Source organism: Arvicanthis niloticus, chromosome 13, assembly GCF_011762505.2.
Source record: "Arvicanthis niloticus isolate mArvNil1 chromosome 13, mArvNil1.pat.X, whole genome shotgun sequence".
Classification (NCBI taxonomy): domain Eukaryota; kingdom Metazoa; phylum Chordata; class Mammalia; order Rodentia; family Muridae; genus Arvicanthis; species Arvicanthis niloticus.
The window spans coordinates 35720579-35743508 of record NC_047670.1 but is presented as its reverse complement, the minus strand read 5'-3'; the positions used below and the strand labels follow the sequence as shown (position 1 = coordinate 35743508).

Here is a 22930-nt window from a genome sequence, read left to right as displayed (position 1 = left end):
CCACATGGCAGCTCGAAATTTCTGTGACTCCAGTTCCAGGAGCCCCATGTCCTCTTCTGGCTTTTCGGGGCACCAGGCACACACATGGTGCAGTTGGGGGCGAGTTTCCTCACTACTGAGACATCCCATCCTGCAGAGAAGCTCCTTAAAACAGGAAGGAAAACAACTCAAAATAGCTTCAAGAAGTCTCTGAAGCCGACTGCGTTTGCTAGGCCACTCCCTGTCGGTTAGCAATTAAAGCTGACCACAATTGCTAAAGGACCAAAGAAGACGCTGAGAGCCGGCCTGATGCTTGGAAGATGCAGACGCCAGAGCTGCCTGGATGAGGTTTAGACCAACTGAGGCCCCTGGAAAGGACACTCTCCAACTTGTTGAGCTGCCTGCAGGCTGTGTAGGCAGCTCCATGTTTTTGCAGCGTTGTGGGCTGTCACCTGTGCCGGGGTGGGCTTTGGTGATGTAGCCATCTTTGAGGCATTTCTGCTCCTGTAAATAACCCCTCACTCATATTGCTATAAGTAACCCCAATAAAAGTCATTGGTTCACCAAGCCGGACTTTGGTTTGTCATGGGCTCCCTATCTGAGGTGAGTAGATGTAAATATTGCAACTCCCTGGAAAAGCTTCGTCACACATATATGCAGGTGAACACACATACTCATAAAACAACAACAACAACATATACAACTTAAAACAAACAAAAGAACTCAAGATGGATGGCATCTGAGGGGCCACACCTGAGGGTACCCGTAGGCCTCCACAAGCACGTTTACAAACTGGCAACTACATACACAAATGAGACCAGGAGTAGGGTAGGTGTGTGGGGAGGGGCAAAATGGGGGGAGCACAAGAGCTAGCCAAAATCTAGTCCAACCCCATCATTTTTGGGTTTCTACCTTTTTTGGCTGTTGTTGTTATTTTTGAAACAGGGTTTCTCTGTGTTGCCCTGGCCTCCCTGGAACTCGCTCTGTAGACCAGGCTGGCCTCAACGCAGAGACCCACCTGCTTCTGCCTCCATTGTGTTGGGATTAAACTGCCACCATCACCCAGCTGTGTGGGGTAAGGCCCCAGCTCTCAGGCCTAACCAGCTCACACAACTGCTTGTGATGCAAAGACCCTTCACAACAGTCAGGGCTTTGAGGTCTTCCTTGAGTCCCACTGCAATCTGGGAGGCTATGAAGACAGCAATGTGCAACAGTTTAGCATCACTCGAGGGCAGTTTATCATCACTTGAGGGCTTTTAACCCCCCAGCCCCACCAAGGCATGAAGTAAGGACCAGAGCAGAGTCGCCTTGGGGAACCTAATGAAGTGTAAATAGGACAGCCCTGACACTATTCCTGCAGCATTTCTGTAAGTCTGAAATTGCGTCATAAACGAAAATTTAAAAGCACTGAGGATGGGTCCCCAGCACAGAAAGGGGTGCAGGAAGACTGGGTGAGAATAATATCAGTTGATCTAGAGGGATTTCTGCCGAAATTAATAGTGTGTGTGTGTACACATCTACTCATGTGGACAGCATGATCCAGAAAAGTGTGTTTAATGCCATCCTGTTTTTGTGAAGTGAACAGAATCCACCCTTCTCTTGTATATCCTTACAAGGATTGAATGAAATGGTCATGGTAAATTAAAAATAAAAAAAAAAATGCAGGGCTGGAGAGATGGCTCAGCAGTTAAGAGCATGACTGCTGTTTCAGAAGCTGTGAATTCAATTCCCAGCAACCACATGGTGGCTCACAACCATCTGTAATGGAATTCGACGCCCTCTTCTGGTGTGTCTGAAGACAGTAATAGTGCACTTGCATATATAAAATAAATAAATCCTTTTTTAAAAAAAATGCAGAGCCTAGTTCCTGCTTAGTGTAGATGCAGGCATGGTTACAGGTGCCTCCTTTCAAGGTCCCTCCAAATCAGGTTTCTTAACTTACCATATATTAGAATAGCCCGGGAGGTTTTAAAATGTCATAAGATCAGTCACTGCCCGGACCAATTAAGTAAGATTCCTAGCATGAGAGTCCTCTCTTGGGTGGCTTAAAAGTTCCTCAGTAGCTTCTAATATACACCAAAGTTTTCGGACCAGCTGGCAGACCCTTCTGGAGGGCCAGGGCGGAGGGAGGATCAAGGCTGGGAAGCAAACCCACATGTGTGGCACTATTGAACACTAGGTATAGATGGCCACACCAGTCCTTGGAACAGTCAGTGAGTGGAGAGACAGCTCTAGAGAAACAGGCCGGCTCCAGAGATCAAACAGACCAGTGGCCAGAGGTCAAGAATTAGAAGGGGAGCCATGTTTACACTTGGTCAGAGGGTTTGAAATTCTTCAGATTGGTTCCTGGGAGGGCCACCCCCCCTCAATTTTTTTCTGAGACAGGATTTCAAACTCACAACACACCCTCTGCTGTCCACATGAGTAGATGTGTACACACACACACACCTACAAACCATCACCACCACCTCCACGACCACCAAAAAACAACCAAGAAGCAAGCACTGGTGCTAGAGGGGAGGAGGAGGAAGTTAGAAAGCAGCAGAAGGTAGTGTAGCCTAAGTCAGTCCGACCCTGTCATTTCTACTTCTCCAACACCCCTTTACAGAGCAGCCAGAATCCAATCTTAAACTGCCAAAAGCCAGGTGTAGTAGGGTAGCACCAGAAGCCCATCTCTCAGGACTGGAGGCAGCTGAATTGGCAAGAGTTCCGGTCTAGTGTGACTTTAGACTGAAACCCTGTCTCAAAAAAAAAAAAAAAAAAAAATCAAACACAAAACATGGGGCTAGTGGTACAGTGTTTGCTTAGCTCAGAGAAAGCAAAGCCCTGGGTCCTCACCCCTCCTAAAACTAAATAGTCTGATGGAGGTGCGTGTGTATCTGTCATCCCATCTGGGAAACCTGCCACAAGGCCCCTTTCAAAGAACTTTTAGTGTTGGTCTTAAGAGAGGACAGCTAAGTCAGTAGTGAGCCTGGCTGAAGTAGTGAGCCTGGGGAGAAAAGGAAGCCAAAGAGTGGTGTGCGTTGGCAAACATTGCTAAGGTTGGACCAAGAAGTGGGTAGGGGCAGTTGAGGGGGTATTGTTTGGGGTCTGGCAGAAAGGCAGGTCCGACTTCTTCCACCAATAAAACAAGGGCCTCCAATTAGATGCATAGCATAAAGTTGCAGAATGCACTCCGCAGTGAGCGAGACAGCATGCCAACACTGCAGGCTTGCAAAAGGCGCTCTGGAGTTAGACTGTACTTGATTCTTGGCCTGGCCTACTTTAATTGAGGATTTCCTGAGTGTTGACTTCCCCTGTATCAAACACCACTTTAAGTATTTTTATTTATTAGCTCATGCATTGCCTAAGACAGCTATCAGGTAAGTACCATCAACATTTCTGGTTACCAGTGAGGAAACTGCAGCCCAGAGCGCTTAGGTAACTTACTCAAGGCCACAGGGTTCATAGGTTGTAAACTGGCACCTAAACCAGCCAATCTGGCTCTCCACTCACCTGGTTCATTATAATACCATCGACATTAACATCAAAATGATAATTCCGGAGAACAAACCACGTGTCGAGCACTAATACCCGCAAGGTTCGGGTAAGGCATTTGCAACTGAATATCCCTAGGGACCGGAAGTGGCAGGGTTGCCTCAGAGACCAATGACTTACAGGTTTGGCCTCTCCTGATGTCAGGGAGAAGCGGTGTGGCAGCTGAGTTGAGCAGAGTGGCCTGAAGGAAAAACGCAAGCATCAGCGTTCTGTGCAGAGCTCCCCACATTCTTTTGATCAGTGTTTAAAGAATGACTTACTAAACTGAGTTAATTGGGACTACAGCATTTGACACGATCCTTTTGGTCAAGCTCGAAGCCTGCTCCGTTACTCTTGCCAATGGTTCAATTAGGTGATTTAAGTTCGTTTACAAGTTGCCCATTTGATCTCCCCCCCCTCCCCCAGACACCGGAAGATATCAGAATAAGTGCTCCTGGCTATGGAGTTAGGCAGTGGATCTAGGGACACAATTATCAAGTCCACCTCAGTCTTTGGTGCCCTTTGTTAAACTTCTCAAGGGGGCTTTCTGTGGTTATGGCAACACTGGCTTGAAAACCATCAACATTCTAGCCACACGCAGCCAGCGATCTGTATGTACAGGCAGAAGGATGCGCAGGCGATTAGGAACCCTGATGCCCTTTGCGTTTGCTCAACCCCAGCAGATCAATCTAGCGCCCTGCAACTTTATGGAACTCAGCATCCCACTGTAGGATACTCTTCTCGAACTCTCCCTAATCTTGTAGCTGGCTCCCTGCAACCGTGACTCGGCGTTGCAGTCCTGACATCATCGAAGAGGCCTCTCCTCCCAGGGCTGCAGTAGCGGCAGCAGTAGCAGCTTTCCCGCCCCGCTGGTCGCACACCAGGTGCGGGGCGTAGCGCTCAACGTGCCGACCTTGCAGGTCCCTCGAGGGGCGGGGCCGGCGGTGCAGCGCGGCTTCACGGCACGCAAGCTGCCATTGTGGGCCGCTGGGCGCTCACTCGCCCTCCCCACTCAGAGACCCCCGCACGGGACGCCCTGAACGTCCGGGAGACGCACACCGGGCTCGCCTACCCTCGCGCCAGCTCCTCCTTGCAGCAGGCGCCCTACACGCCTCTCCGCCGGCGCGCGCTCCCAGCCCCGCCCTCGGGCGGCGCACGCACGGGCCGCGAGCGCGCGCCTTCCCGGCGCTCCCGCTCCAGACTCGCGGTCGCGAGCGCGCGTGCGCTCCTCGCAACAGCCCCGGGAGCTCCGCCAGAGCGAGCGCGGGGCCGGGCGCACAGGAGTAAAAAGGAGGCGGCGTCCGTGTCTGCGAGCAACAGATCCGGGCGACGCGAGCTGACCTCGTCTGCTGCTGCCCTATTTCGTTCTCTCTTTCTTTATTTTGGAGTTTCAGAAAAAAAATTATATTTGGAAAAAAAATATATTTTTGTCTTAAATGGCGCTGGCCCCGGGTCAGCGGGCGGTTTTCTCTGCACCAAGATGGGCTTTGCCGTTTCCGTCGTGGGCACCAGTGGTGGCTTGATTGTCAGTCTTCTCCGGACATTTTTGAGGCCAGGAGCCGAGCACTGCACGTAGGCGACTCGCCCTCCGGAGCGGCTGGGCGTCTCGGATTGGGACTTGGGGGGCAGAGTGCAGTAAATTGCGAGCACCGCGTGCTCTCTGCAAAACCGGCGGCGAGCCGGAGGTAGGTCGCTCCCAGGGTGAAACCGCTCCCGGGCTGAGCGAGCCCGGCCCCGTGCGCAGTGCAGCCGCCCCGAGAGCGTGTCCTGTCCCCGCCGCGCCGGGAAAATGGAGGCTGTGATCGAGAAGGAATGCAGCGCGCTTGGAGGCCTCTTCCAGACCATCATCAGCGACATGAAGGTAGGACACCGGGGGCGCGGCTGCTCTGACCTCGCCGCGGGGCTTCCCCTCCACCGCCGCCGGCCAGGCCCTCCCTCGCCTGCGCCGTGGCTGCTAGCCACCTGCGGGAGCTCTGGCGATCCGGGTGTCACCTGCTCACCCGCCGCGCAGTCCAGGCTGTGCTGGGTCACTGGGCAGGCGACTTCCCGAGGGGGTAGTGGGGAGAGTCTGATACCACTTGCCAACCCCTGCATTCATAATCCCAGGGGGCGACACCATCTTGTTCCTTTAGGGGTTCAGAGCCCTAATTCCAAGTTTTCCATTGTCTGTCCCTGGACTGAGTGTCTGCAACCCGTGGAGAATGGACGCCCTGGAGGACACCTGACTCCCTGGGTTTGGGGTGGGGTGCTTGGCGCGGTGGTGGAGCGGTAGTGGGGGCCCCTGCTTGGCTGCAGGAAGGAGTCTTCCGGCCTGGGAGATTGGGTGGCAGGGTTGTTAAAAGCTTGGCTTTCAGGTCTACCTGGAGTAGGGGGAATCTGAACAAATTAGTTATTAATTAGTCTGTTCCAGAGCTGCTGGTGGTGTTCCCTGCCTTCCCCATACCCTTCCCCGGGGCTCGGTGCAGAAGTTCCCAGGGTAGTCTTTCAGGGACCCCGAGGTTGAGAGGCTCACAGAAGGAAGGCAAGGTTGAGGTTTCCAAAACTACTATACCCAGCTCTCTCAAACACACATCCACACCCCACTCTTCTCTGGGAAGGATTGTGTGTGCGTGTGAGTGCGCGCGCGAGTGTGTTGGGGGCGGGGGAACAACACCCTACCCTTTTCCTGCAAAGGGTGGGACTGAAGATAACCTGATCCTCGAATGTGGGTTTTCTGGTGCTCAGAGGTACACCGTGACTTAGGTTACCCACCCTAATAAAATAGAAGCAGCTCCAGGAGCTGCCTGGGGGTGGGAATTGGGGGTGGTGGGGGGGATTTTTTCCAGTGTATTTAGGGAGCTTCTCTTTGGCTCGAGGCCAGCCCCAGTCTGCCTCAACAGATCCGGGGAGGTGGTGTTTAATTAAAAGCCCGGCTTCCAAAAGAGTGGGCAGGTTTGGAAAGCTGTGCTGGCGGGTGGGTGTGGACAGCCCCTCTTCAGCCGCTGCCTGGCGCCTGGGGAAGCTTTTGTCTGATGAAGTGTAAGGTTTGGAGAGGCCGTGGGCCATCGACAGGGACTTTGGGGAGGAATGTTCAGCTGTCATGCCTGCCTCCTCCTTTTAGAACCAACTGTCACCTCATCCAGTGTGAACTTTGCCAAGGTGCTTGGTTGGTCCCGCTCAGGTCCATTTTGAAGTCCTACCAAGCTCGTGCCTTTTGTCAGAAATCCTTGTAGCCTAATCTGTAGCCAGAGCCTCCTCGCCTAGGAATGCCTCTAATCCAGTCGCTTGGAATTAGATGGATTAGTCTCTTCAAAGACAGCCCCTTTCATTCCTTTGCCCTCAATCCACATTGAATTATCGAAGTGTTCTTTTGAACAAAGATTGATGCCCCTCCTTGGACTCTGGTGTTTATTGTTAACTTAAATTTCACCCACTTTATTATAGTCAAAACAAGATTTGGTTTGAGGCACACACACTGTATGTTGTGATGTGCAGAGGAGGTATTTGAGATGGGTTGGTAAAGCTGCCTTTTTTTTTTTTTTTTTTTTTTTTTTTTTTGAGGAGGTAATGATGTTTCCAGTCCCTGAAGAGAGATGAGGAATCCAGGGATCTAAACTGATCCCTGACTTCAGTCCCAGAGTAACCACACCTGGAGTTTTCTCTGCCTTTGATGATGATGATGGTTGTTGTTTTTTTAATCCAAAACCAGGGCTCAGTTCTTTCCAGTAGGTGGTTTGAACCCGAAGCCCATCAGATGATAATCCTTCCCCAGGGCTGGGCTATGCTACCTTCCACCCAGCATCTGGCTGCCTGGTGTAGGCTCTTCGTAGACATTTGTAGGTGGAAGACACACCGCTCCCTCAGTGTTGATTCTAGTTTCTCTTTGAGTTTGGTAGATTTTTTTTTTTTTTCACTTGACTGTAGAATATTTCAGCCTGAGGGTACAGCAGGAGGTTACGTTGTGCTCTGGATTCTGAAGAATTCTAGGCTCTGGGGGAAAGAGAGGGAAGGGGGATAGCGTGCGGGTTGTCTGATTTCTAAGGTGGTTGTATGCGTAAGGGAACTGCTGAATATTTTCGTGGAGTTTTCTTCTTTAGAAGACTTCTTTATGGAGTGGCCAGCCATGACACTTCAAAAGAGAAGTGACAAGATTAAATTGAGCTTTTTAGGACAGGCAGCATAGGATACATGGATATGTGGAGTTGTCAGCAAGAAAGTCAGCTCTTGGTGTCGCCTGGCTCTGTGATGACCTCCCTGTCCTTCCCATCTTTAAACTCATGACCAGCTTGTCGTATTTTTGGTTCCCTTTCCGTTTGCTTTTAGGGAGAAGCCATTTGGATTGTCATCTTGGTACCATTTTTAGGTGATTTTTTTTTTTTTTAAAGTGATGTTGAGTTGGGGTGAGAGAAAGGCTAAGAACATTTTTTTTTTAAATAGCTTTCGAGACTTCATAAATGTACAGCAACACAGGAAGGGAGTCAATTTCCTCTTTGGAGAAAAATAAAAAGATAACAAGAGAGTGGAATAATTTCCACCCTTGTGCCATCCATCTTCTGAAGTAAGGAACCTCAAGACACAGCAAAGCTCAGGAGAATTCCTTGTGCTTCCTGCAAAGATTCTCCATGGGGCTGAATCCTGGGCCGACAGGGGCCTGTGTTTATCCCTTTCAGGGGTAGGATGAGGAAGAAGTTGTCACTTTGCTTCCATTGGGATCAAGACCCAAGGAAAGCAAACAGCAGCTGCTAATAAACTTATTGATTCCTTGAGGAGAGGAAAGCTCTGGTTTTTTTCCCCTTCCTTCCACCCTGCTGTGGTGGTGGTCACTAATGAATGAGTATGCAAAATCACTTACTGGCTGTCTTCCCTAGGATCCACGTAAATCACCCTTAAAGGTGCCTGGTGTGAGTTGGTCTCCCCAAAAAGGGCGGGAGGGCTGAGCTTTTCATGTTGTTCTAGGAAGGGTGTTGGTTTATCTGGGGGGACAGTGGTCTGGAGGTGACTGTTGAGTATAAAGGAGGTCTTAGGATCTTTTTTATTTCTATCCAAGTTCTGGACAGAACTGGCTCTTAGTAAGGTAAACAGATTAGTGTTGTTTGTTTTGAATCATTAGACCAGAGTTTGACCATGTTTCGTTCCAGAGACTTTGCTAGCCAGACTTAAAGAGGATCTTGCCCTGGAGACAGCAGTCTTCTTTTAATAATTAACTTTTATTAAAAAAAAAAAAAGACGCTAAAATCAAATATTTCCTCATCTTTGTTGCTCAAGCACCAGGATGCTGGGAGCTGTGTTGGACCTGCTGCAGCTAGAACTTTGCCCTGGGTTCAAGTTTATGTAACATGGCTAAGCTAAAAAGTACCCAGTGCACCTGAATGAGCTGTTCCGTGTGTCACTTTAGACAGGGGTGTTCTGTTTCAGGCACCTGTTCTGAGCAGAATAGTGGCCTTGTTCAGTTCCTCCAGAGTGCCCCCACCTCTGCTGGCCACCAGTATCCTCTGTCTGAAGGTCTGTCTAAATTTAGAGCTGCTAAAGGGACATCTTGAATTCCACAGGGATCTTGCTGTGGGTCAGAGACACACGGAGATGTTTCCGTCACCTATTATGAGGTGCAATATAAGTAGCAGTGACTTTACTGCTGCCCTGTTCATTGTAGTAAGAAGGATTTACTTCCTAGGTCTTTATTGAGGCCTCCTATGTAGATGGCCTTTTGCTAGGCCCTGCCCTTGCTCCTTTCCCTGATACAATATGGCTGCAGGCGATGAAGGAAGGGAGGTCTGCAGTTTGCTCAGGGGAAGGGCGTCCATCAGTCTTCTTGGACTTCTCTTTCAACATGCTTCAAAATAAAACGGGTTTCTGTAGTGAGATAATGAGAAGCCAGCCAAGCGACCAGGTACTGGGAGGGAAGTGGGCTGTTCTGTGCAGAGGCTGACAGCCACACAAAGGCAGAACAAGCAGAGCCCTGTAATGGACAGATGGGCCCCATGTTGGCTTTTCTCTTGGCAAATGGTTGTTGTTTGGCCAGAGTTTTACAGCTTCCTCATTTTGGGCCTGTGGGAGAAGAAGACAAAGTAAAGATGTCATAAAGTTGGCAGTAGAAGCTGCCCAGAGAGGGCTCCTCGTTCAGAGCCCTAGGGTCTCTCTTCTAGGGAGATCAGTCTTTTGGGAGTTTGGGGTGTGAATCTTGTCTTCCTTTGGAAATATGTTACTTTTGGAGCTTAACTTAGCTATTCCGTGGGGGAAGCCTTTCTTTATTCTATCAAATAAAGTTGTTTAGAACTTGTTGCTTGATGTCCTGAACCTTTATGCTTTGGAATTCCATAATTCATAAAGGCCCAGATAGAGGGGTCATAGCTTGCATGGAAGGTAGACCGAGTTCACCTCTGGTCTGGTTCAGCACTCTCCTTTCTAGAATAATATATGTTCATCTCTGTGGTATTTTATTTTCAGCTGTGTTGGACCACCAGACTTTGCTGTGATGTCAGGAAGTCAGACCCCAGCCTCTCTAGCTGTCACTTGCACTGCACATAAATAGGGAACACGGGAACACTTTGAATACAGGTGCAGTATGTCTTACATAGGCCCTGTCTTCCGAGCGGCTGACCGCCTGCTTGTCCTCAGACCTCTTCTGGCTCAGCTTGGGCTGTAAAGGAAAAAAGAAGAAAGCCAAAATGATACAGTCAGTTCGGGCAGCTCACTTGAGGTTGCTAAAATGCTCGGTGGGTGAAAAGGTTGAAACTATTGATCCATTAGATGCTTTATCATCTGTATCTAAGCTGTTTCCATCTTTGCAAGGACTGGTGAGAACTGGCAGGGTTCCTTCTGCGATGAGACCATTTAGAGGTTCCCATTGGGAGATGGAAAAAAATGAGATCATTTTGAGTTCCCCATTACTTCTTGGAATCGCCTTCAGGACACTTTCCCACCAAACCCACACCTCTGCAAAAAATAAAGAAATTGCCTTTCCCCAGACCAAACAGAAGACAGGTTTTTGGATGGAGCCGCTCAGAACACCGAGAGGACGTATTTGGAGCCCCTTAACTGGAACTGGCTGATGCCTTGAGCAGTTTAATTCAGATTTGCAGATTGTACTGCTGATACGGCCTTATTAAATAGCAAATGGAGAGACAAACAGTAAATTAATTGGCAGGGCATTCAGGAAGCCTGTTGTATTTGATTGTCGAAGCTCTCCCTTAAATTAGATGTTGAATTCAGGTTTCTTGTGAGTGTGTGTGCTCCAGAGACAAAACAGGCCCCTCGGCCCCAGCTAGTCCTAGTCCAGAGTCTATCCTGAGGCTGTGTTCCCCACCTCTTTAAGCCCTCCTGGAAGGCCTTGGGGTGACTCATTCTCTACATCAACCCAGTGTGGTTAGAAGTGGTCATTTTTTTTTGTTTGTTTGTTTGTTTTGTTTTTAACCCATTGAGAGATTGTGAGGTTTGGTTGTATAAAATGCTCTGGTGTGCCACCTGGCACGTAGTCGGTGCTCATTATTATTGCTCAGGGCGCACAGTGTGTAGGAAGGGACTTGGAGAAGGACCTACTGTGTTCCAGGCTTCTATTGACAGGCATGCATGATTTTACATCATACACACACACTTTGCAGATGAGAAAACGGAGGCTTCGGCAGGGAGATGCAGTAACTTGTCCGAAGCCATGGTGAGGTGGAATTTCTGTTCAGACCTTGTCCTCTTTGGCCCAAAGTGGAGTTCTTTAAGAACTCAAGGTATGGGGAGGGCTGTTGATGTATTTCTAGAAGATAGCACTTCATCTGTCTGAGGCGACGGAAGGGTCATAGAAGGGACTAGGGCCCCTGATCTTGAGGCGTGGGCTTGAGTGGAGATGCTGTCGGTGGACGTCTCTAATGCAGCTGTTGCCTCTGGGAAAAATATTTAATTTAAGGAGTATGAAGAGAGATGGCTTCCCTCTTTTCCCATTTATCAATTAAATTAATAGACAAATTTGCAGTGTTCCTCCTTCTTCTTGGTTCTGTGGGTGCACACGGAGGCCCTCCGTGCTTCTCCTGGTCCAGGCACAAAGCTCATGGGATCTCCTCACTGACTGGGCTTGAGTATGGAGGCAAGGTGTCTGAGGCAGGGTTGTATTCTCATAATCATATGGATTAGGCAGGTTCACCCAAAGTTCACATGACTCCTCAGCGTGAACTCCTTACCTCAGACTCGTTCTGTGTCCAGCCCCGGAACACGCCTGTAAAAGAGCTTTCTGTGTTTAATTACGTCCTGGTAGCCCTCCGGTTTGGGCTGAGTTGCCCTTGAAAACCTGTTTAGATGGGCTCCCCAGAAAACCACTTTCCTGTATTAATTCTTGACCTTGGTTTTAGTCTTAGTCTATAAGAGGCTTCTTTTACTGTCTTAAGTGGGGGGGAAAACATAGTTGAGTGCCTTTTAAGCTATGTGTCTTTTTATTTGAGTCTTTGCCTCAAAGAATGGACAGGAATGGAAACACTGGCTTGCTTAGTGCCAGTAGCTTCTGGGAGGTGGAGACGGGCAATAGATACTGTTTGGGAGTCTCTTGCTACCACCTGCCACCTGACTGGGCTCTGCAGGGGCCAGGATAGTGGGTCTGACCAGAGTAGGAAGTCTGGGCATGTGTACCTTTGGGTGGCCCAACATGGTTACAGAAAAGACCCACTGAGTGCCCTGGGAGACTTGAAGCCTGGGCCGGATCCCAGAGTCCCCGAGTCAGCGCTTTTAGGAGCACCGTATTTGAAAGCACTAGGTCATCAGGGCTGAGCGTCACTGAGCCAGCCATCAGGCCTCCCCTCACAGATACAACCCCGTCACGGTGTGTTCTTGATCTCACCCAAGCAAAAGAAGAACCCTTTCTTGCACAAGGATGTGAATAATCTTGATATCATGTAATTTGGTCTTCAGGGTAGCCAAATGGTATGTTAGGTTTTGTTATGTGTATCTTACCACTATTAAAAATTAAAATAAAAAATACAGCAAAATGTTAAGTAATTCCAGTAAAACTCAACAGAAGCTTATCGAGAAATCTTCGTAGGTTTTTTTTTCTTCCCAATCTGTAATATGCCTGTCTAAGGTGCTCTTCTTTGTTTGGAAGTTGTTGGATGTCTTAGTGTGGCCAAGGTATTGAGTTTTTACTCTGATGCTCCTTTAGCTAAGCATAGTGGTGCTCTCCTGCAATCCTGGTATTTGGGAGGTGGCAGCAGGAAGATTAGAAGTTCTGGGTCATTCTCAACTCCATAGAGACTTTGTGGTCTGCCTGGCTATGAGACTGTCTTAAAATACAAAACCCAACTCCATCAATAAAAGTACATAACAGTCACAAGCGTATTCTTTTTGCTGTTTGCGTTTAAATAGCCATGGGTGGCTAGGGGCTACTTCACTGACCAGCAGAGATTTTAAACACACTGAGTACTGTCCCTGCCGGACGGACAGTGCAGCTTCCTGCCATTCACCTTCTTCTACCTCTTGCTGGTCAGGATATGACGTGTGTCCATATTCTGGAGTCCTTCTGACCAGGAATGCAGGGAGCTAAGGGGAAACCCTCAGGCTAAGTTTCTCAGTCTCTAGGAATCCCGGTTTTGTTTTCTGTAAGGTGGGTGTAATAATAAAGCCTGCCTGTTAGGCTCCTCATGGACTCTCTGAGATGCAGGTTTATTTACCTGTGAAAGGTTCCCCTCTTCCCTGTCATGCGCGCATGCGTCCAGGAGTTAGTTACTGTAGCCTGTAGATTGGGAAGGGACTTAAGATCTAGGTAGTAATTATTTCTTTGCTGCTTCAGGCAAGCACTGTCTCACCCTTTTTGGAGCTGTATTAGAGCCTGTAGCGGAGCTTCTAGAAGTGGAGAAGTTAAAGGTTTAGTACATCAGAGCCCTCTGGCCCAGCGTGGTCTACCGGGATTCCATTTCTCTATATGCAGACCCCACCAACTGTTCATAAGTGGGTGGATTGGGAGAAAAAAAGGCTTTCAAAGATACTGAGGACAGGGAAGGAAGGGAAGAGTTGGGTTGCTGAGCCATCTCTTGTACCCCTTGGTTTTCTGGGTGGTCATCACTTGTCCCTCAGTGGCTTCCGGCCCTGTCTCCAGTATTGAGAACACATGGAGCCTCAGGCCTCCCATCAGTGGCTGGTCTTGATTTGAGCTTCTTCCTGCTGTCTGAAAAGCTGCTCTTCAGTCTGAGCTTGGCCCTGGGCCCCAGCGGACTGGCCCGTGTGTGCCCACAGGCCGCATGGTCTCTAACTTCCCTAGACTCACCATGGCTCCTCAGTTTCCCGCCCCATCATCTCTGCCTGTTGAAATCATTTTCGTCCTTCCAGGTACCACAGGGCAGGGTCCTCTTCTTAGGTCCTTCCTCCTAAGAGGGATTCTGTGAGGCCATCCTTCATATTCTACTGAGTAGTTACTAATGTCAAAAAGTGAGTTTTCTGGGTGGTAGTGGCACACACCTTTCATCCCAGCCCTCAGGATGCAGAGGCAGATGGATCTTTGTGAGTTCAAGGCCAGCCCGGTTTACAGAGTTGCGTTCCAGGAGAGCTAGCTAGCTACACATAAAGAAACCCTGTCTCCTCCCCCACCCCCCAAACAAACAAACCCAAAAACCAAGAAAAAAAAATGTGTTTCTTCTTTGAAGCTTAGTTGGGCATCTGCAGGAGGACTCTCTTCAAATTTCAGATTTTTGGATATCCTAGACTTGAGCCTTTCGGACTCGTGGGGAAGGCTATATAAATCTACGTTACAACCCTTGACATTTGGAATCAAGCCTGGTTTCAAGTTTGTACACACACACACACACACACACACACACACACACACACTTTTTTAAAATTAGAGCTCCTTGCTGGAGGTGATACTTGTGTTTCGGAAAAGTACAAGCTCACTCTTGGGTTTGCTACTTCAATCCGTATTTTCGTTTCAATGTTCAACATACAGATAACTTTCAAGAATGCAGTCTGTGTATTCTGCAGTCTGATTATGTGCTTGGGGGGACGCTGGGCGTGGCTGGGTGGGAGAGTTGGAACTGTGAACCAGCCTGTCATAGGCCTTGTCTTGAGCTTTACAAGAGTCTTTACTGCAGACATACTGCCAGGAGTCCACACAAGAGTTTGTGGGGATATTGAGGAGTGCCTCTAATTTCCACTTGGGCTGGTAGAACAGAATCCTAGAAGGCCTTTGGTCTGGGTGACACCCAGCTGACAATTCAGTCACATTTTACTTGTGTAATAAACATTTCTGTGCTTGGAACTACCCGGCACTAAGTGTTTGACACTTGAACCCAGCTGGGAAGAGACTGCCTTCATTCCCGCTCTACAGACAGGGAGAAGGGCCGCAGAGAGGTTCAGCCATTTGTGTAGCAGATGAGGGGTTAAGCCCAGGCCGTGTGACATCCTGTGACATCTGCTCCAGGACTGTGCACTGTAGGCCACTCTGTTGTCCCCCACGGTGTGACATGTCACATTTTCCCCTTCGTGCTCTTTGGTGGATGCAGTTCATCCATCTGATGGTTTCATCGGATTCTGGATTATCACATGCAGAATCTAGATTTGTCTCTGGGCTGTTTCAGGAAGCCTCGTGGGATGGAGTGGTGGCGGGAGCTGAGAGTTTGCAGTGTAAACATGAGGATCAGAGTTCAAATCCCTAATACAGAAAACACTGAGCATTTCTGCATCCTCCTGTAACCCTGGCACTATTGGAGGAAGAGAGAGCTGGACACCCCAGATCCACCTCTGGCCTGTTCATGTTCATGGATGTATGTACCCATATGTGCACATGCATAGCACCCTATACCCTCAAGAAGCTTTGAGGGGCCTCAAGGGACAGAATCCAATAGTTGGCCTAGAATTTTTTAATAGTTAGTAGACCCATCTGTTGGTGCCTCTAGCTTATCAGTGAAAACTGTATATGGAGAGTGATGGAGTCCAGTGTGGCTGCCTCAGGATGCAGGCTATACTTGGGGAGCCCACTCCAGACCAGGAGGCTGAGTGCTACCCAGGAGCCAGCAGATCCTTGCAGTTAGGGGCTGGCAGTGGGGTGGATTAGTTTCCAGGGAGACCATGATTGCATTCTGCTCCTTGTAGCCAAGCATGCTGCCATTAAGGAAGTCTTTGAATTGGGTTTAATGGTTGTTCTTTGTTTTGAAGTGACTGTTTACTGAACCTTCAAAGCCAACGCCACAGCAGGATGTGATCTGGGACCTGAATAATTGCATCAGACACCCCAATAGGAAGCAGGTAGTGAGGAGCCTAGCCAGGAGTAGCTCAGGGCACACCCCTGAGCCCCAGCCATTGCTGGGATGACTGAGGTCCTCATTCTGCAGCCAGGTGACTTGCAGTCCCATGGAACCTGGTTCCCCAGGAACTTGGCCTGTTTGATGGTGCTGGCCTTAATTAGGGACACCCTAATTAAGTCACTGAGGAGGCAGGTTTTCTTTCTTTCTTTCTTTCATTTTTTTTTTAAAGCAAATGTTTTGAGAACATTTCATGAGGGATTACTTCTGAAAGATTACACAAGTTATATAAAATTAATGGAAGAAAACTTAGAAATTTCAATTAAGTGAAGTTATCCAAAAGCACCAATTACAAAGTGGGTTATGTACGTACTCAGGCTCACAAGAGCCCAGACAATTAAAGGGCTATGAAACCTCCTTTTCATCCAGTCTTTCCCTTTCCCAAGCGAGGGCTTATATAAGCTGTGCAAGTTTCTGTGACGGCCTTGTGACTTTGTTTGTATATCTATAGTAAATTCTACTGGGGACACATTTGAGGACCTACTGTTTGCAAAGTCCAACTTGGAGTTCCCCGGGGACATAGAGCAGCAGCAAACAAAAGTGACAAATTCCTGCCTTTCTGGAACCTACTGTCTAATGGAGTAGGTGACAGATAAGCAATCAATAAATGGCATCAATTCTTAAAAAGCGACAACCCCCCCAAAAAAACCCTGTTTATTTTTCATTATTATTTATTTTTTGTGTATGGGTGTTTTATAAACCTGGTGCCCTGGGAGGCCAGAAGAGGGCATTTGACCCCATGGCCTGGAGTTACAGACAGTGGTGAGCCTGTGTGGGTGCTGGGAATTGAACCTCAGTCTTCTGTAAAGGCAACGAGGAGGTGCTTTTAACCACTGAACTATCTCTCTGTCCCTATCTACCTATATGCTAAAAGGAATCCGTGCAGTGGCACAGTCAGACCTGTATGTCTTCAAGAGTGTTGAGGGAGAGGAGAGTCTCCAGGAAGGGGACACTGAGTAACAACTTATGATCTGTGGAAGAGTGGTCTAGTCTGTGCAAAGGCCCTGAGGTGGGGAGCTTGCCTCTAACCTGTGTTCCGGCTAGGCCAGTTTTTCACTGTTAGAAGCAGTACTGCAGTAAGTGTGTGGGTTTTTTTTTTTCTGTGAAGGATTTATCTGTGGCCTAAAGGAATGCATTTCTTGAAGCTTCTGGAGCCCAGTGCTGACTCTCGCAAAGCATGTCTCTGCTTACATTCCTGTGTCTGAGCGCTCATCTCCCAGATCATTTTGAAAGAGGCTGGACGTGGACATTAATGCCCAGAGCTTGCTGGGTTTCCAGTTTCTAAGGGCTTAGGGGTAGGACATACCGTCTTATCTCGGGCTGTGGTCCTCCAGTCTAGCTGTCTGGGTAGTTCTCAGAAAGCCAGAGTGTCTTCACTTGCAGATTCCTAGGCCCACCCTTAAATTCTTTTTTGATCTGGGGTGGGGCTCAGGAATTTGCCCTTTTAACAAACCCTTACTGATTCTCTCTAGGTTTTGCAGGGATTGCTGTAGGGATTTCTGGAAGGGGAGGGGCGCTCCGGTCAACCTGAGCTGCCAGAGGCTTCCTCTGTAGTTCATGAAGCAAGAGGTTCTCTGTCTTTGTGTGTGTGTGTGTGTGTGTGTGTGTGTGTGTGTGTGTGTGAGAGAGAGAGAGAGAGAGAGAGAGAGAGAGAGAGAGAGAGAGAGATTGATTGATTGATTCACTCACTCCACCATGGGTATATCTGGAATATATCTCTAGCGGACATTTTGAGTCATGCTAACTGACTCCGAGAAAATGCTTTCCTTCCTGCTTTCTTTCCCTTTTTGCCAGGAAAACGTCTGCTTCCTCTTTGAGAGTCAGGTGAGACATTTGGGAAACTCCCACCAACCGCCCTCCAGTCTTTCCAACTCTGATCTGCAGCTTTGGCATCAGTGGACCCTGTTATCTCTGCACGGCTGGCCCCTCACTCAGTGCCTGCACATAGTAGATACTCATTTAATGTGCTGTTCCAGAAGGCTGCCATTGTGTGCTGACTCACTAAAGCAGAGCCCTGTGTGCTATTCAGCCCTTCAAACACAGTAGCTTCGTAATCATCCTCTGGGGGCAGGCACTGGCCATTAGCATCGTTTACAGATGGAGACAGAGTGGCACCAGGTGATGAAGTCACTTGCCTCTAAGGTCATTCAGTGAACAGATCTGAAGTTGGGCCAGCTGACTCTCTTGTCATGCTCACACTCTTGAATGTTTGTCTGTCAGGGCCCTCTGCCCCGGATGAATGATAGCCAGTGGAAATGCACGCAAGCAGGCACATATTGTAAAAATAAGCATAGCACTTTTTGTGGTCCACCAGGGCATCTTTCCTGGCAGCGTGGGGGTAGGAGTTGGGTGATGAATGAGGTGTGGTCTTTGCCTCAAAGGGAAGCTGATTCAGCACAGTATGGCCAAGGCTAGGCCCCGGGGTGGGTTTGATGAGTTTGTGAACCTGTGCTTGCCTTTTGGAGGGTTGGGCAAACAGAATGGTAGCTAGTGGGGGGGGGGGGTGCAGAATCTCAAAGGTCAAAGTCAGTTTCGAGTTGGTGGAGAGGCATGCATGTGTGAAGTTGGGGGTCCGGACTGGGGTGCTTGGGTTATGGTGTGCTTTGCTGGTCATCTCAGGGATGTTGACAGACAGGAACTAATGAACAGAGCAACAGCTCTGGACTCTGCCCCTGAGGGTTCCCTGGGGCAAGCCGTATCCTGGGGAGACTTCAACTGCAGAAATATTTCATAGGTAAGAGCTGTAAAAACCTGCTTTAGGCCGGGAGGTGGTGGCGCACGCCTTTAATCCCAGTACTTGGGAGGCAGAGGCAGGCGGATTTCTGAGTTTGAGGTCAGCCTGGTCTACAGAGTGAGTTCCAGGACAGCCAGGGCTACACAGAGAAACCCTGTCTCAAAAAACCAGGGGGGAAAAACCTGCTTTAGGTGCTAAAAGAATGAGCTCTCCTGTTTCCTGATATGGGGAGCCAGCCAGGTGACCTGATGAGCTAATTTCCCTGTCTCCAGAGCCAGCAAAACTAGCAGCAGTTAATACAATCACGTGGGACTCGGGGCAGACCCTCTCACTTTGCACTTACTTCTTAGGTATGCTTCCGGGCACTTGCATCCCTAGGGTTGCTAGGAGCCCCTTTGCACTCCTTTGGGTACTGTCTACAGAACATGCTGCTCCTGGGTCCTTCTGAACTCCTAAGTGGCTAGCTGACCCCTTTGAAACGTTCTCAGGCAGTGTAAGGTGCACAGGTGACCGCTACCTGTCTTTTGGTGGGAGGGACTGTCTCAAGTAATAATTGAAAAAAAATCAGGGTGATGAAAATCTAGGTGTGTGTGTGCGTACGAGTGCTCGCATGCAAACTTTGGAGAATGGGAAGGTAGAGGGAGAGGAGTTCTGTTTGCAGAGAAATCTGGAGTATGGAAACGCATATGCTACAAAGGGTAGAAAGGACCCGCAGTGCTGGGTGCTGTCATCCCAGCACACAAGGGGTCAACCTAGGAACATCACAGGTTCCCCAGCCTAGTCATGAAAACAATACAAGTTCCAGGCCAGCCTGGGCTACATAATGAAAGCCTGTATTAAAAGGAAAGCAGACAAACAAAATAAATCAGATCCCGAATGCTCTTTGCAGTTGTGAAGCACAGTAGAGATGCCCTGGTCTGGCCATGGCTGTCTGTCGGAAGTTTCCACAGTGAGAGCCGTTCTAGAACTCCCAGTACTGTTGACACTGAAGTCTGGCAAGTGAGGGGGAGGGACTGATCGTTATGTTTTAGTTCCCTGTCATTTAAATTTAAATAACCCTCAGTCCCTAGTGTTAACCCTGTTGGACAGCTCATGTTATATAGATAGATAGACAGATATAGATAGATAGATAGATAGGAAGATAGGAAGAAAAGAAATTAAAAACCAAGGCAAATTTGAAGGTACAGTTGATGTATTTGCTTAGTTATTTTAAGTGTTAAGTGGAGTCATACCCGGACCATAGAAAACACACTGAGCATCTGACCCAGCAATGTGGGTAAAAGGGGAGCTCAGTGCCCTTGATTTAATTAGAGTGGATGAGCTTGAGAGGGAGCATTCTGTGAGGGAGGGGCCAGCTGGATGGGGACTGCCTTTTGTGGGTGTGCCTTTTTTTTCATAGGCAGATTCATGGCTGGTGTACTTGGGCCAGTGTGTGAGGGTGGGCAGGAGAAGGGAGTAACCATTGATTATCCCAGGCTGTCATCCCTGATGGACAGGGATAATTAGTGGATGAGGCAAGTCCCAATCAGAAAATAAAAGCCAGGACTGGTATTTATGATGGATGGGTTCAACCAGCGCCTTTCATCTGAGGCTCTTAGGAGACTGCATCTTGCAAGCTAGGGTGAGGACATTTAGTTTGGGAGACAGAGGCTCTGGCAGGCATTCCTGAGCCCTGGCGCTAATTATGCACACCCACTTCTGGAAGCTGAATGCATTCCTGAACCCAGAGATGCTCTGCCTGGGTCAGAAGGGCCAGATCCCTCTCCTGCTTCTTTGCTTTTTTATCTCCCTGGAGGCTGAGCTCACCCAGGAGGACTTGGGAAGGAGACATGAAGCTCTGAGTGACGATAGAGATCCATCCCACTGCCCATGGAAAATCCAAGGATGGGATTAAGTCACTCACATTCGTTCAAGCGACTTCGACCGACTGCAACCGAGTGTTCCTGTGTGGTTCACGGTTTTCTCTGTACAAAAGGGTTTTCTTTGTTTTGTGGTGGCTTTTCCATGGCTGTCCTGACCATTTCTAGGGTGACACACAGTTCTCCTTGGGCCTCAGCATTCTGATCAGGTGTCGGTGTGGCTCCAGAATTGTGCCTCTGTTCTTTCTTGCCTCCTGTAAGACACACATCTGAAGCAGGACCTAATGGCTGGCTGAGTCATTTTGACACTGTCTTTCCCTCTGGCTGCTCGACTCCCAGAATCTGTCATCTCTGTAGTCGGATATGGCACCAGATAGTTTTTACCTTTCTTTGTGTTTCTGTGCCTCGGTTTCCTCATATATAAAACAGTAGCAGCACGGGCCTCACTGGATATTTAATGAGAATGCCGTGAGAACTGACTCCTCAGGGAGTGTTCTGCGCTGTCAGCAGCGCTCAGGGCTCAGGATGCACACCATCTTCCAGGTCCCTCTTCAGAGCAAGGAAAGCAAAGTCTGCATTTTTGCCAAATCTCCAGGGTCGGGTACATCAGTTAATGCTTGTGAAGCACAGATACACGCCTGGTGCCTAGCAACTGTTTAGAAAGTGCTGATGGCAGATGCGGCTGTCACCAGTGATCTCCTCCAAAAGAATCCAGGACCTATCAGGTCCTACCTGCCTTGCATTGTCTTAGCTGTGACTGCTAGTGAGCCAGCCTCTGGCTCCTTCTAGGCAGGACAAAGGTCTTTGAGCTGGAACCCAGTTCCCTACAGTCTGACCCTGCTAATCCCAATTTTCTTCACCATTGAACTTTCCCCGTGAGAGTCCTCTCTGGTCCCTCTGGCTCCTCTTATGTTGTGGGTTTTCTAACCACAGTCCCTGCCCTCCTGTGTCCCTTGAGTGGCGAGGTGCTATCGAATTCCCTCAGCTGTTCCATGATCTTGACTGTCACAGTGGGTCCAGTATGGAGAAGCAGTTGGTACATTATTTATCGAGCACCGGTAACCAGCCTTATGAGGCTGAGAAGTTACAGTTTGTCCTCCGAGGGTGGGAAGCCATCCCTTGTTTAATAGGGAACAGAATCATGGAGCCCACACCAAACCAGAGTGACCTCTGTGTTCTGCTCCTGCACTGGGTGACTGACTGCATGGCTCCTGGCTTGGCACAAGTGGAGGCAGAGGAGGGACGTGAGAAGAGAGGGAGGGACTCTTGACTCCAAGGTTGGATATGGAGAAGGCAGTTTGTGGGTTTATTAGCCACCAAATTCTCTAAGGGGAAGAGATTTAGGAAGGCTTCTCCTTAAAGAAGAAAGAATAGGACTTTATTCTCTCATCTTTCCCTGAGGGCGTAGGCTGCCCCCAGGTCTGTGACCCATGAGCCAGTTTTGCATATCACCTGGCCAGTTTGGAATTGATGTCACCTGTCATCTGAACGAGGGTCATTCTGGCTCCCTCTGCTGTCCTGTTTGCGGTTTAGCTCCGGACTTTGCCCTTGAAGCTGGCCTCAGCGACCTTGTCCACCCTGGCCGGTTTTGTTCCTATTCAGCAGAATTGTAGCCCCTCAGTGTCCCCTGGGTTCTTTGTCCCCTGCCAGCTGTGTCCGAAAAGGCCTTGCCTTGTGGTTTAGAAGAGAGAGACCCTGCCACGTGGCTCAGAGATGAATCACATGATGTACTAAGCCGAGGGAATGGACACAGCTAATCCAGAAGGGTAGGTGATGAGGTATGACAGAATGTTCTGTAAGAAGTAACATTTGTGTTGGGCAGTGAGTGAAGTCTGTAAGATTATTGAGCTGGATTATCCAGCTGATTATCCACCCTGGAGTTCTGAAGAGAGGACAGCCATTGGGTAGTGTTTGTGGAGCGTGATGGGAACCCCACGAGGTGCCTGCATGAAGTCATGTGATCAGGAAAGACTCGTGTCCGGTGTGTTTCTTTTCTTGCTTCTTCCTTCTCTAACTCTGATGTAACCTGAATTCAGCGCCCAGGGCTTCTAAAAGCTCCTTTCCCATTTCCTCAAGGCCTCAAGGGGCTCCTGGGAAGGAGGGTCTGGTTTTGCTTGTGACTTTGGGTGCTGGGTGGAGCCTTGTTTTCTTTGGTTGTGGTGTGTCTGTAAAGTTCTGAAACCTACATGTGTTCTCTGATGAGCACCACGGAGTGTGGGTGTGGGTGTGTCCTTCCTACAGCTCTGGGAGACATTCCTCAGGGGGTTTTTCCACTGTGCTCAGGACACCTGCGAAAACACTTGAAACCCAGGATCACCTTCCATGTGGCTGCTTAGTGCAGACTGAGTGGAGGACTGGGTTGGCATCAATTTGCAGAGGTTCTGAGTGCATCCAGGGTCTTGTGAAGCCTGCCTACCACCTTTGTCAAGTCTCCCAGCAGTAAACACCCCCGGGGCTTTAGAAAATTGCCTTTCAATCTCTCTACAGGTACTTCTTCCCTGCACACATCCTCCCAGCCTTTGGCTTTTATAGTAAGACTCCTTTTAGGTTGGTATAAACTATTCTTCCCCCACCAAAGAAACCTTTTTTTAAAAAAAGGT

The 22930-nt window shown here is 48.9% G+C and overlaps 1 protein-coding gene across 7 annotated transcripts in view; it reads left to right on the top strand.

Annotated features, from left to right (window-relative positions):
* Positions 1-4811: 4811 nt before the first annotated feature.
* Positions 4812-22930, top strand: part of Mtss1 (MTSS I-BAR domain containing 1) — a 137564-nt gene continuing 119445 nt past the window's right edge. For 2 of the 7 annotated variants that reach the window (XM_076911390.1, XM_076911392.1), the window contains exon 1: positions 4812-5356. In XM_076911390.1, coding sequence (XP_076767505.1) covers positions 5285-5356 — 72 coding nt within the window. In that variant the 5' untranslated portion in view covers positions 4812-5284. Of the gene's footprint in view, positions 5357-6182; positions 6222-22930 lie in introns of those variants that run through there. The other 5 variants (XM_076911387.1, XM_034516961.2, XM_076911393.1 and 2 more) reach the window with 4 other exon arrangements.